This window comes from Apostichopus japonicus, chromosome 9 (assembly GCF_037975245.1).
Source record: "Apostichopus japonicus isolate 1M-3 chromosome 9, ASM3797524v1, whole genome shotgun sequence".
Lineage (NCBI taxonomy): Eukaryota > Metazoa > Echinodermata > Holothuroidea > Aspidochirotida > Stichopodidae > Apostichopus > Apostichopus japonicus.
In genome coordinates, this window is record NC_092569.1 from 14,113,893 (window position 1) to 14,132,288 (window position 18,396).

The following is an 18,396-nucleotide window of genomic DNA, read 5'->3' on the forward strand; positions in this document are numbered from 1 at the left end:
AAATACCATGTTTCTTCACTAGAAAAATAAAATAATGGCTATTATATACGCTAGACTGTTCACTTTTGTCAAAATGATAACTTTTCTCTTTTTCAGAACAGAATAATGTCTTATGTGCTAGTTTTCAAATATAGTTGTATGCATCAAACCTTTTAAAACTTTATAGTCACGTCAAATAAGCAGAAATCATATTAACTCTTAATGTAATAGACGACTGTTTACTGTTTTCTTTAGTTCGATTGCAAAACACCATTATTTAGGCCTAATTCAAATGCGACACAATTTTTATTTTGTACTTGTACAATGTCATGTCAAGCATGTCTGATGTACAAACCCAGCAACAATCATGCATGGAGATAACAATACATTCCACAATCACTGTCCTATACTCATGAACAACAATAAATGTTCGATTGGTAGTTTAATTATTTACACTCATTATTGTAGACATATCCTTTCCACACTGGTAGTGTAAATATGTATGTCCAACCACAGTAACTGGCTGACCTTGGTCTTTCTTTCTTTCTCGAAGTACACAGGTACTCTTGAAAATATTCCTTATCGACGTTAGTTGAAGTATGCCTCAAGGTAAACAAAAGTTGTTACCCTTTATTTGTTCCTTACAGTGAGTTACTGAAGAGTACGATGTTGATATGAGTATACTGAATTGTATTCTGCTTTGTTTGCTTATACAGATTACACGAATGAGCCCGGTGGAGAGGAATTACAATTCAATGGGATGCAGAAGAAGAGATCATTGGATTACATAATTCTAGTCTCGTGTGTATTTATTGTGGCAATCGCACTAGGGCGAAATTCATCGTCTTAAGTATCCGCCATCGCAGAACCACACAGCTCCGACTGACAAAGTCAACTTAGTTTAACCAACCGGTGGGATAATGTATTTACATGTAGTCAACTTGCAGAAGGCGCTATGTTTCAGAAGTTAAAAGTGAACAAACCTCTGATAAAAAAAAAGGATATAGGTTCCAGCATGGGCTTAACGAGGTCAGCACTTCAATCACCTCTAAGAGAAACTGTTATGTTAGTAACATTCTATGGTGTGTCGTTTTAGAGCATTTTAACTGCAACAAAATTAATAGCGTTAAAATTGTCCCTGCATGTCGAATATTGGCGTTTAATAATTGCTATGACAACATTAACGCGAACACGAAGCAACGCCTGCAATGCTAATACAGAATTTTCTCACCATTATGAACGTGACTGTGTAAATTTCTGTCAACAAACCCATCCCTGCTTGGTAACTGTTATCAAGACAATGCTGCATACAGTCCCTATTGGCGATTTACTGCAGTAATAAAACAAGTGCAGCAATGAGAAATTTGCTTTGCTTGGTAATATTTCTTAGCAGTTTATCCATATTTTTTGTGCGAAAAATATAAGACACAAGTGGGATAACGGTGTCAGTTCCTTTTCTCACATATCTTTTTCCCCTTGCCTAATGCTCCTTTTCAGCAGACATACTTTGTTACAACGTTTGAATGTTTTAAAATTTTGTTTTGAAAAAACAAACCATTAAGATAAATGTATTTATTTTATATTTTTTGAACGGACACCCCTAAGAAATACACGAGTTCACGATTTCACCATGACAACCTACGACAAGAGCCAGTTTCACAAAAAAAATACAAAGCTACAGTTATTTTCTCTCCAAAGTCCTATTAGCAGTAGTACTAGGCCTAAGCATGATGTTAGGCATATCCCTAAAGCAAGTCAAGTCGGTATCAGCAAATCAACCAAGCAAGATGCTCTAGGGAGGCAGAAGTCCAGGCTCAAGAAAACCAGTCAACAGTAGGGAAGGGTTGCTGATATGCATTTTTGGATACTTTTAATGTAAAAATTAAGTATTCAGTTGCATATAAATTTTGGTAACTGAGATCACGATACTTTACAAGCAAGATACTGCCTGTGTAACCATGGCAAAGCCTAGTTAATGATTTGTTGTTGTTTATGTTTATCACTTTCCTATTTTTGATTTTATTCATTTGATCTTTTCTTTCATTTCTTACTTTGTTTTATTCATTTGACAATGATGAAGAATTACATCAATAGATTGAGGATATCCCCAAATTTACACTTTTATTGCTTACTGCTATCGGGCAACAGTTTGTGGTCGGGTGGCCATGTGTGACCTTTCTCTTTAAAAACCTGTCTTTAAAAACGATTTATGAATATTCAATGATCAACTTTTGTTTGATTGGTTTAAGGTGGTCATGCGTGAGTGGTCATGCGTGAGTTTCCATACACTTAAATATGGGATGTTTTCTTAAAAATATGGGATGAATTCTTTTAATTATGGGATGTATTTTAGGAATTATGGGATGGAATGAATAGGGTATGATGGTAGGGGACAAAGTTAACGGAAGATACTATAAGCCAAGTTTGCATAGTAAGAGGAGAACAGAGGAAGGATAAGTTGAGATGGTTGTTCACAAGATCAAGATAATTTCTTATAATAACAACAGTGTTAGAGGAGAGGACCCGTATTTTCCTATAAGTTCAGTCGATTTCTTATAGGACGTATAACAGCTCTTGTTTAAGTGACCTCATTGCTTTAAATACACGATTTATGTGCATAGTAAACCCATTGTTTGCCTTAATATGTTTATTTTTTGTGTGAGCTTTCCGCCTTTCCAAGTTGTCCCCACGATCTTAGAGTAAACCGACCTTACCCTCATGGGAAGGTGCTACTTGTAATTTTCCAAACCTAAAAATATAGTTTTGCCCGTTCACTGTGTTTTTGGCGGGCTAAACCATAGGTTTTTCAGCATCTAGTCTCAGGATAAATGGCTGTTTGGGATGTATTATGAAAATCACTTCATAAAACTCTTGTTGAAGATTGGAATGCGTGCTTTAAAAAGAGACTACTACCATTACCAGAAATGTAACAAAATTTGAAAAAAATGGATGTTTAATGTGTATGACTTTTATCAATCAAATAAGAAACATGACAAAGAAATACTTTATTTTTTTCATTGTTTATAATTCATTAATTTGTATGTAGTTTCTTGTATAATATACAGGCATGGGGTTTTCACCAATCAATTTTTATACAAATGAAATAACGTGAATATTCCTTTCATGGGAACATTACAAAAGTAAAGCTATCAAATCTGAATGCCATTTAAGCGATGCTTTATGCAGACGATATTTGTCCATGTGTCTACCAGCGGTAATTAGTCCAGTTCTGGGTACTGGAACCCCACATACTCAGCTGAAGGGAAGCACTCCTCAATCTTTGTAACTGCACAAGCAGAAATGGACAAGATACCCCAACACCACCTGACTAGTTGCATTTAAGCTACATATCTGTAACGCCTGTCAGAAAGTAAAAAAAAAGGAAATAATTAAATATAAGAAACTGCATCATAACAAAACACTGAATCAGGCCCATTGAATTGAATGTTTCCAATAGGCAACGAACCGAAATCTGCATATAAGATTTGGAAGCAAAAGAATACATTGTGAAAAATAAATCCACTATTGGGCAAATGGATTGAGAACTCAAAAGGGAATGTTTCACTTTTTTACAGGATTTATTTCTAACTTCTTTGTAGAGTTTTTCAAACACTCCCACACAAAGGTGCGGACACTGAAGAGTGTGGAAATGACCCATTTCTCATTCTATTGCTGTTAGCATTGCAGTACAATTCTCACAGGTTCACCTACAAATTGAAGTTGTAAACATAAATGGCATAGAAAAAATGGCTTTTTTGTAGTTCACACGACACCAAATATGACACCATTTTTTAACTGCATCAACAAGTTTTGAAAGACTGGTTAGGGATAGACAATAATTGACACTATATGTAATATGTTTAGGGGTTTGTACCAAAATCCCATACAAAATGTAGGCCTTAGATTGGGAAAGAACTGAAAGTCATTTTTTCAAAAGACGTCATAAATGCAGTATTCCTATTTTCTGCTGGGAATGGTAAGCGCACCTTAAATAGATGATGTAGAAAATGTTGAGTGCAGAAATTTCCAGTATGAGCCTAGCCTAGGCCTATTATTGGATTTAATAATTTTGCACTGTCAAATTACTTGTTATATTTTACCTGAACTAATTTTCGTATCCGTTTATTTCCTATCAAGATGATACTGCTTTTTCCTATGATAATTTCAATGAATATGCCCTAAGCTACATCAAAAAGAACTTGTACGTTGCACGGTAGTTGCATTACTAGCTGTAGTACTAGTAGTGGCCTCTAGTAGTTGCGCGAAATGAACGGAACGACTAGATAAGATACATATCAATGTGGAACATTTAAACAAAATACATTAAATCATGTACTGACCATTCATTTACGTCAATTTGGAGCCTATCAACGTCAGGAACTGCCGGAGCTTAGTTTCCCAAATAACCTTCTGGTGGCATACTCCTATTAGAGTCTATATCAATCCGCTTGATTGTTCTCCTTCAGGAAAAGTGCCAAAAAGCAGTGGGAGAACATATTTTGTGACCTGTTATCAATCATAATCTAGTTTTTTGTTGCTTGCATGTTGAAGAGCATGAATGGAAGTACATGTGGTGAGAAAATTGGGTCAATTGAGGCAATTTTAGACCCCTTTAGGCCTCCCGGGAGCAGCGTAGGATTTTTTTTTACCACTGAGTGAAGAGGTTTGTTTACAAGTGACGAAAACGTCCGGCTCGGATAGCAAAAAATCTACATGGTCATGGTACGAAAAAATTGATGGTGCCATGAAAGGCCAACTTGTCAGCTATCCGGTGATGGGTAGCGTTTAGCTAGTGAAAACTTCTATCCAGACTTAGAGACCACATTACTTTTGTGATTTAGTGTGTAAGTCAATGGGGCTTTTAATGGGCGTATGCTACCTCTCGCAATTGCCACTGGCTCGAATTGGTATGGTTGCAAACCAATGCTTTTTCTCGCTATTTTCGCTTTCATCAAAAACTCGACGAAGAGCAAGACAGGCGCATTTCTATTTCCTTTGAATTATCGTCAGAACTTTGAGACATTTCTGATCTATTTTGTGCTTCATTATGTTATTGATTTCAAGTTGATGAAAACGCGTTAACACACACTTCACAGTGAAACACACAGTACACAATGATATCAGCGTAGCGTCGTTCATGCAATGACGTCACGAGGCTTATCGCTGCAAAATTTGTTTTTCACACTTCCGGGTTCAGAGTGCGTCATAGTTCGTTATTTCATTTGATATTTTCTACACGAAAATAACGTTTTTTTTACAAATAAAGTTATATATTTGTCTATCAAATTGTCCAAATATTTCATTTCAATTTGTGACATATGACCGTGTCATGACCTCTTTAATAGTGCGGCACTTTCTCATAGACCAAATCGAGCCTTTAGTTCATATACCAACAGCCTAGCAGTTGAAATACTGTTAACGTTTCTTCATATCATTGCAAGTACAGGTACTTCCATTTTAACAATTTTATATGTAACTAATCATACTGAAATGATGATTATTTGTAGGCGAGTACAACAGCAATGAGAAATCCTGCAATAACGAATACAACACCATCAACAACATACATGGTATGTCCTATAGTGAACAGTTTATTTACCAATCGCCCAGTTCTTACATAAAATGTGTCGTTTTTATCTTTTAGCGTCACTCTTACAGTATTATTGTAGATGAGGTATTAGCTTGTAGAAAGGAGATACTATATCACTTTATGGTACTCATGTGCCATTGGCTCAAATACTATTGCAGCCTAGCTGCTATAATACCATTATAATACTCATGACCAGAAGTTGGCTTAGAATGAAGGAGTAATTGGTGTATTTCGTAAAACCAATTACTTTTAGCGGTTGTAAACAAATTTCAATGTATTAAATAAATAATCGCAACAGAGAAAAGGCGTAAAATACGTTAATTAGCCGGTAATATTTCTACTGAATCACTAAATGTAAAGCATTTTATTTAAATTTAACGTCTGAAGCAATGTAAGATCATCTGATGCACTCATCTCAAATCCTATTGAAGCTAATTTAAGCAAAGCAATGCATTTATATTTGGCCTCTGTTATCATTCGAATGGAGAACGTATTCGTTTCTAAATGTTTGGGTTATATATTAGTAAAACAAAACAAACAAATTGGTTGCCATTGAAGTACATTTTCGATATGTTTCTCTTTAGTTAAACTATAGCAACCATTTTAGCTTCGATAGAAATTTTAAGCTTTTAAAATATAAGTTATTTATCACTAAGTTTGTGCGGTTATGTATCTCCAAAAGGTTACACATATTTATGTTGAAGCATAACATGTAAACTTACACTGTAATTAATTTATTTTGCATCAAGAGAAAGTTTAGCTTGGTTTTACGGAAATGTCAATGAAAAGCAAAAAGTTGCCGCCTTGTTGTGGTTTAAATCACATTATTCATTCCTATAAAAGGCTTAATGCAGACATACTGCTACGTGTTAACTTGTAATAACCAACAGTATATGCTTTCCTTAAATTGGATACCACAACTAAGCTTCAGACCTCGAAAAAGTATCCCTACTATATTAACATCCAAGTTTAGGCAGACGAACCAGGGCGATACAATCTAATTTTGGGTAGTAATAGGCCAGGGGATTTCGTTCTGTACACAAGCAGCCATAAAGTGCATGGCACCACCCGATACTCATAGCTAGTACAGTAACTACTGTTCATGTTCCACAGCCGTGCATCCATAGCTACTGCGCTGTGTTCATAATACGGTAAAATGTGTGACAGGTGGCACAGTTATTACTGCAAAGCTGTTACACGTTCCCATGTACGAAAAAGAACTGCACGACTGAACAAGGAGTCTATGAGTATGACGATGGGGTACTAGTAGTAGTACTGTAGTAGCACTGCCGAGTCATTATGCTGGTAAACTATTATTATATTAAAGCCTAATTTAGACGTGGAACTACCCATAAGGCTAATCTAGGTTCCCCCATTAGGTCCCATTTTGTGTATCTGTTTTGTATCTATTTGAAACTTGGACACACTCACCTGTCCGTGAAGAATGTTTCAATCAAATGGATTTACTAATACGATTAGAGAAAAGTTAGGCTACAATCTGAATCTCGCATGCACTATACAATAACCTCCGCAGTGTGTCGGCTACGTGTTGTGCTAGCGCCGACCATGCGCTCCGTATTGTACGGCTAGGGAGTAGTCTTCGTTGCCCAGCCGCCGCGCATTTTCACCTTTCGGACTCGTAGTTCAACGTGTAACAGCTTTGCAGTAATTACTGTGCTACCTGTAACACATGTTACCGTGTTTCGAACACAGCGCAGTAGTTACTGATGGAACATGAACAGTAGTTACTGTACTAGCTATGAGTATCGGGTGATGGCACGATGTTTGAAGTGACACAGTACACCAAAAATCCTACAGAAATAATCTCAGGCGTTCTAGTACGGGATAACTGGGACGATGAAACTGGCGGATATCCCGAATGGTAAAAATATCCTCACAGAGAAGTCGGTGTTTCGACTTTTCCTTTTCTGTCTATGGTCGAAACACTTGAGGCATGTTCAAGCTGTAAAATAAATTGGTTCAAATAATCAATAAAAACCAGGTTAGCTAATATTAAATTAATCATTTACAAAATATAGTCTATAACAACATAGGATTACTTAATCTAATAAATGTTTGAGATTTAATCTGTTTAATATCTGTAAAATATTCTTTCAAAATGTATGTCTCGTGTCCATGGTTTATTAATTTGTATATCACAATCGGATATTTGCCATAAATAAAGTATATCTTGATATTCAGGTAATAAAGTTCACACACGAGGCTGATTTTAATCATAGGCATACTTTCAAGGGCTCAAGATGGATATGCGTGAAATTCAAGAAAGTTCATGCATTGACTCAATGTCTTTTGGATATCAAAATAACAATTGTCGAGGCAAAGTGACAGAGCTTGCTACATGTTTTGCTACGATTGCCATCGCAAAAAGATGTATACGTTTACTGAAGCACTTATTGTTTACAATGTATCAATAAAATCTGATATCTCATTTAATTTAGTAATGTACTGTCTTATCTATCGACAAACTGTTTTCGCGTTCCATACGCATATGTTGATATAGTAGTACCGTACCGTGCATGTGATAAATAACTGATTTATGAAACAGACATAGGCCGCATGACTTTGATGAAGTTGGTGTACGTATGGCAGTACGTCGTAGGATAAAGAGCTGAGAAAGTAACTGAAAGTTTTGCCAAAGTAATTATTATTATTATTTTGGAAATTCCAGATGACCTCCATGTTGCCCGACAAAATGAAAAGTGAGCATAAATTAATGCTTGATAATTTTAGTATAATGACTCAGATTGTGTCTCGAAAAGTTGGGGTTTCGTGGACAACTCTGACATCCACATGGATTCGTGGGGATAAAGTTAGGGCAACCCTGACATAGAATGATAATAATGGTTGGCTTGTGTGATTCCTTTAAATGACTTTCTAAATACAGAAGGCAATTTAATCCCAATCCAGATTGTTTGGGTAATGTTTCCTAAATGTATTTTAGGTGTATGTTTCTATATTTAGGAACGTACCGTGTCATGTAGCCATGATTTAATGTTCTGCGACGTGAGGCGTTTTAAGAAAAAAAAGAAGCTAACTCTTAAGTAGCAAGCAAATACGTTTGCCATTCTATAGATCATTCCAGGTTCTGCTAACAATGTAGCCATCGTATCATTGTTTTGGACGAAAATACGATGAAAAAATATTATAGGCGTCGCTCCTATTCTAACTATACATACCCAGTGGCGTAGCCAGCATTCTATTGTTAGGGTGCAAGATTTTTTTAAGGGGGCAACCCCGTGATGTTTGATGGTAGGAATTACCAAGAAATATATGTATTAATGGGCACCTCCGAGGTAAATGAATAAATATTTCCGCACATTTTTGAAAAAATTATAATGAATAAATTAGCTACTTTAATTCACTACATGCCCATATTTCCACACAAACAATTTTCACTATATAGGGCCTATACGTGCAGTGAAAATTCTCCACGAGTGGCATCATTGGTCGCTAAAAATGCACATGGGTTACTAGCGCTAGTTTGTAATGGTTATACAACCGGTCAAATTACTGACGCTTATTCTGTAGGACGATATCCTACTTGATCAACGGTCTCCGTATGTGGGTATGATTAATATCTCGGTCTGATAACCAAGTTCTGACCTGATATGTAGTATGATCATGAGCCCTCAGGTATGAATACTTGTGATTAGAACTCGAAAAAATGTAAAAGAAAAGTATTTTGAATATATCACTGGATTTCATTTGGGGGGCAAGAATGTAGCACAAAGCAAATTTGAGGGGGAGGGGGGGCATTGCCCCATGGCCCCCTCTGGCTACGCCACTGCACATACCATTAACATGCTCGTTGCACTGGCTCCCATTAGACAATGCTACAATTTGAATAAGCCCTCAGAATAACGAAGAAGTAATGAATAACTTGTTATAATTATCTCAAAATAGATGTCGCTGTTTAACAAAACTAAGGCAATCATTCAGAGTCAATGGTATTGCAGATATTTGAAAGTTTGAAAACAAAGAACATTATTTTTCATTAAATTTAGGGCACATATAATTAATCTCTGTATCGCATTAAGTGGTTAAACAACTTGATAATGTAAATAAATGTTTAACAAATTGCCAATTAACTTAAATGTTTAACAACTTGCTAATTAAATTAAATGTTTAACAACCCTGCTAATTTAATAAGGTATATGCTTAATGTCACCTGTAACGATACAGGTATTATATATTCCGACTGAACGGTATCTATAATATGCGTATAACATTTACATGATTTCATTATAGTAAAGTTACACACCGGAAAATGCAGTTTGAACAACCGAATGAAGGAGGGGAAAATTGTTGCAAAGTATCATTTAGTTCACAAAAGTGAAAGTCTAGTGTGCATGTAACGATAAGCAGTCCGATGACGTGGTTGCACGTTAGCATATATCTTATATAGTGTTTTTTTATTTTATTTTGGATCTATTTAACCATAAACTCATCTTTTTTATCATGTTTTTGACTGATCTTGTTCATATTACTCAGTATGTATCTTATATGTGTACTAATAACGGTGCTTTGAGATATTCTTTGATGCAAAGCGCTATATAAATATATTATTATAAATATTATTTTGATTATGACTATTATGATTATTATTATTGTAATGAAACACTCGGCAGTGAAGTATAACAATGATCACAATATGATCCGATTGGTGCAACAAGTCAGATCTTACCAAAGTCTTTTAACTTACCTTGCAAGCTCGAGGGAGAAATAGTACTATGGAATGATGGTTACAAAGTGCTGATTGGTGGAATGAACCGCACCCCTAAATTGTAAATAACTATTCAGTGGCAAATTGTTCCAACAGCCAGTCACAAGTGAAAGTGAGACAATTGTTATGTAAGCTCTGTCAACATGTGATTATTGGAATAAGCATTGTTCTCATTGTATCGTAGATGCATGCATATCCGAAACAACGTAATATGTTACAAAGCGTGTACAATATTGATCCCGTGATAAAGTTCCTATAGGAAAGCTACGATATTCGATGCAGACTTTCTACATTACATACTATGTATATGAATATATATATATATATATATATATATATATATATATATATATATATATATATATATATATATATATATATATATATATATATATATATATATATATATATCTGTATTTAAAAAGTTGTGTTTTACGTTTACTGGATCCTGTTTTATTTTGTCGTAAGCGAATTGATGTCGTAGAATAATGTCAAAGACCCCAATGATTCTCAACCTCTCTTGCAAGGTTTGAATTATTATACGTAATCGAGTGATTGAAAATGATATTGATATTTGATGAAACTTTGAATACGATTTCTCCTCTTAATAGTTTCTTTCTGAGTGGTATGGTTTCATAATTCCCCTATGGGGAACGTTGCTTTGCTAGATCAGCCCCACAGCTCTGGAACAGTCTCCCCTTACATCTGAAAACAATCCAGCATGTGTCAGCTTTCCAGAAAGAACTGAAGATGTTCTTATGCATTGATGCGTATCAATTTGAACTGTTGTGTCCATTTGGGTACTTTGCTCCTGTAGCGCTTCTGAGCAGTTTTTTTTTTGGAAGGGGGGGGGGGATAAAAGTGCTTTACAAATTCTCATATTATTATCATTATAATTCACATTTCCCTTAACTTAAAACTATATGGCTTAAATTAACGTTACAACACTTTACTCTCTATTGAAATATACATGACTTTGTGCGACATAATGTAAAAAGTAGGATACGTATATGTACTTTAAGTATGACAGTTGACACAAATAAAAACTCTATGAAATCTTTAAAACAAAATGGTGGCTACACATTTTATACACAAGGGCATCCAGCTTTTGATACTACATGGAATCGTATTCCGTTGAACAGTATTGCTATGGTAACACAGTAAATGTTTAAAAGAATCGCGCCAATATGCTCAAAGCGTATGTATTATAATTTTGCTATCTCATCCCTGCACTTTTTTTTTGGGGGGGGGGACCAAAATTGCTGCCCACCACAAACCCCTTGTGGAACTAAACTGAAACTTGTTGGATTGGTCCGAATTAATGGTGTTACCAGTTCGTTTAACTTATATTGTTCATTAATGTAATTAGTCACCGATTTAACTCTCAACAAGAATGGTTCTCCTAATTATCACAGTGCCTTGAATCATGGATGTGTTATACCGTGGTGCGACCACGCATTCTGTCAGTCTATATGTGTATATTTCCTATATCTAGCTGTTGATCAAAGGCACTGGTTTGTGGAGGTATTAAAAAAGGACTGAAATCGTTGCCTTACGCAATTGGATGTTTTGTACGAAGTAATTGCAATTATATGTGCTTTGCACAGACATTACATGAACAATTTGATGTCGCGTTACGTCGAAGAAGTTCATCAAGTCTTAATTCTCCTCTGTCCGTTTAGGTTACTCGGACAACTCCCCTACCCTCTTGCTTGACGAATTCCCCCCGGACGACCCCCCCCCGGACGATTCCCCCTAGGACAATTCCCACCCGAACAATTCCCAATCCTGACAATCCCCCCCCCTAGACAATTCCCACTCGGACAATTGCCAACCCTGACAATTGCCCCCCCCCCTGAGAATTCCCACTCCAGAAAATTTCCCCCGGACAATATCCCTTGAACAATCCCCCTCCTCGGATATGTCGACGATTGATTGACAGCCGATGTAGGCGGGTTTAACACTATTGTTTCAGGAGGAATGGGGCTTAACCTAGAACTAACTGCATGAGGATATTTAATTTTTTCATATTGTCGTTGTGTCCCTACTGAAGCATTTAAAGAAACTGTTCGAAGCCCCACCCACTCATGAATATTAATGAGATTGGCACCACAAACAGTAGGGACCATATACTCACTATGGGTAATCCACCACCTAAGTATGGGTATAATCAAACCTTGCGTCATTGACTTAGAGTGATTACGAGACATTTTCAACGAAATTACATTTGGCCCGCCCTTATTAATATGAATGAGATACGATAAGGTATTAACCTACGCATGTATCCCACCTCCTAAAAATGCTACGAAACAACTAAGAACAAAATCGGTCATTCGGTTACCAAGATACGGAGTCCGTCCACTTATAAATATTAATGAAATTGGCACCAAAAACAATAGGGACCATCTACGCACTATTGGCAACCTACCCACCAAGTATGATACCGATCGGATCTTGCATCATTCAGATATCGTGATTAAAAGCCGGCGTCACAGACACACAGTCAGACACACACTCATATGCGTGACTGCATAGATTCCTATTGCCCCTGGCAAAGAATAAAAAAGAGTCAAAGAAAAGTCTACCCGGAAACAAATTCAGCTTTAGTGCGCGCGAAGTGCGCAGAAAATGTTAAGGTTATCTAGCTCACATGCATGTGGAAGGAGTAAATAATTCTCACAGCATAAATGAACCTAGGACGCGCGAAGCGCGCCAAATCTATTTTGTGACAAATTTACTAATAGCTGATAGTATACTCAATGCACGCGAAACAAAAAAGTGTTTTGATACTTTGTCTCCTAAAATACAGTCGTTTTGCTAATTAAGCTTTTCAATTCAACGGTATTCGTATGTTTTACTTCATTGCAAAAGTATTACATTGGTAGCTTGACAGGACGAAAGTGGTAATTTAGATCTCTTTGTAAGTAGACCGAAGTCAACTAATATAAGTAACATTCAGGCCTATTGATTCAACTACTTACTTAGTTTGGCAGATGCAACTAGCTAAATTTAGCATATAGCCTATTACCAGCCAACTGTTGGTTACTGCGTAATAAAATGCATATAGCCTACCTAACCGTACTCGATGGAGAGTCACGAACCATATGTACAACGACGACGACAACGTGCGTTCTCATCCCTTATATGATTCGTCATAAGTTGTTGCACGAACAGCATGTTATGAAGCTAAGCTAAATCGTACGTGATACGTGCTTCCTATAAATAATTATTACACTGCTAAATATGAAAGAAAAACTTGTCAATCAGTTAAGTTCGTCAAATGAATTAAAGTCCAGACATTGGACAATAAACAAGAGTCATCCTACTGGAAACATTGTAAAAGAGCACTATGTTTGTCTTTCTGATAACATGTAAAAGAACATGTAAGAGAATACTTCAAACCGGAAACAAAATCGCTGATAATATGATATCATATGATAATGATGAAACTGGCAAAACATTGCACCAGATCTCATCTAAGGACCTGCAATTGTTCAAAAATTTCTCAAAGGGGAGGGGGACACCCTTCCCCTCCGTATCCGCGTTGACGAGTACCAGCGGGGGGGGGGGGGGGCGGGGTTAAGGCAGAAGTCGGAATTTTCTGGCCTCAAAACCCATCTTGTTGGAATTTCAGCCACTACCCCCCCCCCAATCATCAGGCCTTAGCTACGTCCCTGGATACGAGATTAATAAAGTGTGCCGGGATATTCATCACGGTAAGAGAATGTTAGTTTGTTTACCGCTCACAATAAATTAGTGTAAATAAAATATAGCCAATATAAAACTAAATCATCTTTCTTTCTTATTAGTCCTCTTTTTTTTCTTAGCGGCGTAACTTTCTTTCTTATTTGTCCTCTTTTTCTTGGTGGCGGAACTTATGTATTCGTTTGGTCTGTTGCATGATGCTTTCATCCAAACTGTTATGAAAAGCTTTTCTCTTTTTGTTTTTGTTATTCAGTGGTCGGGTAAAGCGCATCAAGGTTCGATCAGGCAGGGTAAGTATACCTTGATTCAGATAATCACGAATGTCGTACCAGCTTGTGCGTTCATCAGCTATTCATCAAGTATGCAGGAATTTACATGTTATATTGTTATTTAAATTAAGACTGGTGTATCCGATCTATCGATGCACTGTATTGGCCTATACACGTGCAGGCCTGTCTGTCTTTGTACACTGTACGCGGGCTTTCAGTATACAGCCTTTATAAGCAGACGTTACTTAACCGCTATACCTTCAATGGGACAGGCGCGATTTTTCGGTTCACTTTTCTTAAATAGAAACTTCAATTGCACACATCGGAAGAGATGATCTTCTCGACAGTTTTGGTACTGAATTATCTTTATGTAAGTATCAATAATATTTACGGACAAATGTTCCTTATCGCGGTTTCAAGAAGTGCAATGTAATTTATCTTATCATTGACAGATAATATAACCGGAAAAACTCGCGTTTATTCCGCATGAACAATTAGCTGCTGGAGAGTTGAGTATGGTATAAGTCAAAGCGAACAACTCCAACTCGTATTAACATTAAAAAGATTTGGGAACTAAGTTCAACATTTTCGGAACTAAATTCAGGAATTTCGGAACTAAATTCAGGAATTTCGGAACTAAAAACAGGATTTTCGGAACAAAATTCAGGATTTTTGGAACTTAATTCAGGAAGCTAAATACAGGACCATCGGAACTAAATCCAGGATTTTCGGAACTAAACTCAGGAATTTTGGAACTTAATACGATATTTTCTTGCGTTCTCGGAGTGATTGGAATAAAAAAGGAACATGCGTATATCAATGAACTGCTTTTGGCAAGCCTCTGCCCCGGATAAGGCGGTTCTCTGCCTATACGCCGTATGGAACCCAAACAATCAAACGGCGCCATTTTGAATTCCCTTGCCCAGGATAATTTCAAGGGATTTCTATATTTCCAATCTTAAGTTGTGCCGGATTCTATTTTTCCATCGTGGTAATCGTCGGATTCTATTTCTCCATCGTGGTGATCGTCGACTGATGTCTGTCTGACTTCGCCGGTCCGTGGTAAGTACCTAGGGACAGTAAGGGGACCGAGGGCAAGGAAGGGAACAGATGAGGAAGAAAAACCGTGAGTACACTTTTTCGTCTTACTAACACACTTGCACTCAAACAATTTTATTGATGTAGGGGCCTGCATTGGGACCCCATGTGAGACTCATTAAACCATTTATTCAACAGGTACCAAACAAAGCGTAATAAATTACAACTCCCAACGTAATTATAAATAATTATAATTAACTTACCACGCATATTCAAAACAAGCCATTTATTCTATCGATAAAACATATTTACTTAAAACTCGGACTTATCTAAACAATTGTTAAGTATCTATAGATATCTATATCTATAGATAGTTACAAATGGGAAATTAACCGAATGTAATCGATACAAAACTTGCTTAATTACTTAATTCCATTCTCATTCCAAATCGCCATGACTTTTCTCGCGGATAAATGGAGCAACTGAAACCAGCTATTAAAAGAAATCTGACATTTTATTCTCCTTTTCAAGACAGAACAATATTTAGCGCATGCTTCTACGTTCTCTACACGTTCTTCAAATTTGGAGACTACGAAAGTATCCATTTTTTCTTTTGCCTCGTAGCTCACTTGTATCTTCATCGCTGATGGCGAAAAGAAGAAATTTAGGATTTTGCTGTACACCACTTTTCAATTTTGTTTTTACAGCAAGCACACGTTTGTAAAGATTTTTTTTTTGGTTTTTTTGGGGGGGTGGGGGGGTGGGGGACACTTATATGTAGCTGAAGGCGCTACTATGACATGACACTTGCATTTAAAGTTCAGTAACATATATCTTTTTTTTAAATATCTAATTCAGCGAAACAGTACATAATTTTGCTTTCTTGAAAGTATGTCGCTTGAGTACAAGCGTTTCACCCAATTATCCACACCGTGCCTCGTTAAGAAATATCTCAAAGAAATGTTCTAGACATCGGCTCGTTTGGTTTTAATTTTAAAACCACAAACATTACCTTGGTATTCCACCACACCTTATCTTCCCTTCCCGAAAACAGTATGACTTAGATATAACTTATGCAATTGGGCAAAATTATTGCGAACGGAAGACCACGAAAGAGATAAAACATCCACTGTATTTATATGTACAGACGCACTATACCGATGTCGATTCCATTAAAATCGTGTCAAATTCAATTTGCTATGTGCAATTTTTTCGATGATGTCAGTATAAAGTAAGTTATCGAACAATCACAACATTGTTTTACGCTTGTCACAAATTGTTTTTATTTATGTTAAAAATGTAGGCTTATGAATGCTCTATTGATGTAGTGTATATATTTATAAATGCAACTGTTTCGTTAGTGTTGAAGGCCACATGTATTACATTTATTATGTTAGTGTTGTAGGCCACATATATTCATAGATACAGCTGTTATGTTAGTGTTGTAGGCCACATATATTCAAAGATACTTTTATTATATTAGTGTTGTAGGCCTCATATATTCATAGATACAGCTGTTATGTTATTGTTGTAGGCCACATATATTCATAGATACATCTATTATGTTAGTGTTGTAGGCCACACATATTCATATACACATATGTTATGTTAGTGTTGGAGGCCACAGATATTCATAGATGCATCTATTATGTTAGTATTGTAGGCCCCATATATTCATAGATATATGTTATGTTAGTGTTGGAGGCCACAGATATTCATAGATACAGCTTTTATGTTAGTGTTGTAGGCCACACATATTCATATACACATATGTTATGTTAGTGTTGGAGGCCACAGATATCCATAGATGCATCTATTATATTAGTGTTGTAGGCCACATATATTCATAGATACATATGTTATGTTAGTGTTGGAGGCCACAGATTTTCAAAGATTCATCTGTTATATTATGTTGTAGGCCACATATATTCATAGGTACAACTGTTATGTCAATGTTGTAGGCCACCTATATTCATAGATACCGCTGTTATGTTAATGTTGTAGGCCACATGTATTCATAGGTACAACTGTTATGTTAATGTTGAAGGCCACCTATATGCATAGTTAGGAGCCTACATCTATTATATGTTAGTTTTGTAGGCCACATATATTAAGAGAAACAGCTGTTTTGTTAGTGGTGTAGGCCACATATATTCATAGACACATATGTTACAGTAGTGTTGTAGGCCATATATATTCATAGATACATCTATGATGTTAGTGTTGTAGGCCACAGACATACAGAGTTACAGCTGTTATGTTAGTGTTGTAGGCCACAGATATTCATTGATACAGCTGTTATGTTAGTGAAGTAGGCCACAAACATACAGAGTTACAGCTGTTATGTTAGTGTTGTAGGCCACAGATATTCATAGATACAGCTGTTATGTTAGTGTTGCAGGCCATATATATTCATAGATACAGCTGTTTTGTTTATGGTGTATTTTAATCCTATTCGTAAGTATATCAATAGCTTAATCCTATTCGTAAATATTCTAAGCGACAGATATTCATAGTTTAATCTTATTCGTAAGTATTCTTAGCCACAGATATTCATAGATTAATCATATTAGTAAGTATTCTAAGCCACAGATATTCATAGTTTAATCATATTAGTAAGTATTCTAAGCCACAGATATTCATAGTTCAATCTTATTCGTAAGTATTCTAAGCCACAGATATTCATAGATTAATCATATTAGTAAGTATTCTAAGCCACAGATATTCATAGTTTAATCTTATTCGTAAGTATTCTAAGCCACAGATATTCATAGATTAATCCTATTCTTAAATATTCTAAGCCACAGATATTAATAGTTTAATCTTATTCGTAAGTATTCTAAGCCACAGATATACATAGTTTGATCATATTAGTAAGTATTCTAAGCCACAGATATTCATAGTTTAATCTTAATCGTAAGTGTTCTAAGCCGCAGATATTCATAGATTACTCCTACTAATAAGTATTTCTAAGCCGCAGATATTCATAATTTAATCTTATTCGTAAGTATTCTAAGCCACAGATATTCATAGATTAATCATCTTAGTATATTCTAAGCCACAGATATTTA

At 36.0% G+C, this 18,396-nt stretch overlaps 2 protein-coding genes across 2 annotated transcripts in view; both read left to right on the plus strand.

The window, feature by feature from the left end:
• Positions 1–18,396, plus strand: part of LOC139974480 (receptor-interacting serine/threonine-protein kinase 1-like) — a 240,480-nt gene that overhangs the window by 34,420 nt on the left and 187,664 nt on the right. The window contains exon 7 of the mRNA XM_071981662.1: positions 696–2,228. Coding sequence (XP_071837763.1) covers positions 696–829 — 134 coding nt within the window. The 3' untranslated portion in view covers positions 830–2,228. The remainder of the gene's footprint in view (positions 1–695; positions 2,229–18,396) is intronic.
• LOC139974477 (uncharacterized) overlaps positions 1–18,396 on the plus strand; it is a 128,676-nt gene that overhangs the window by 25,627 nt on the left and 84,653 nt on the right. The gene's annotated exons all lie outside the window — the stretch shown is intronic.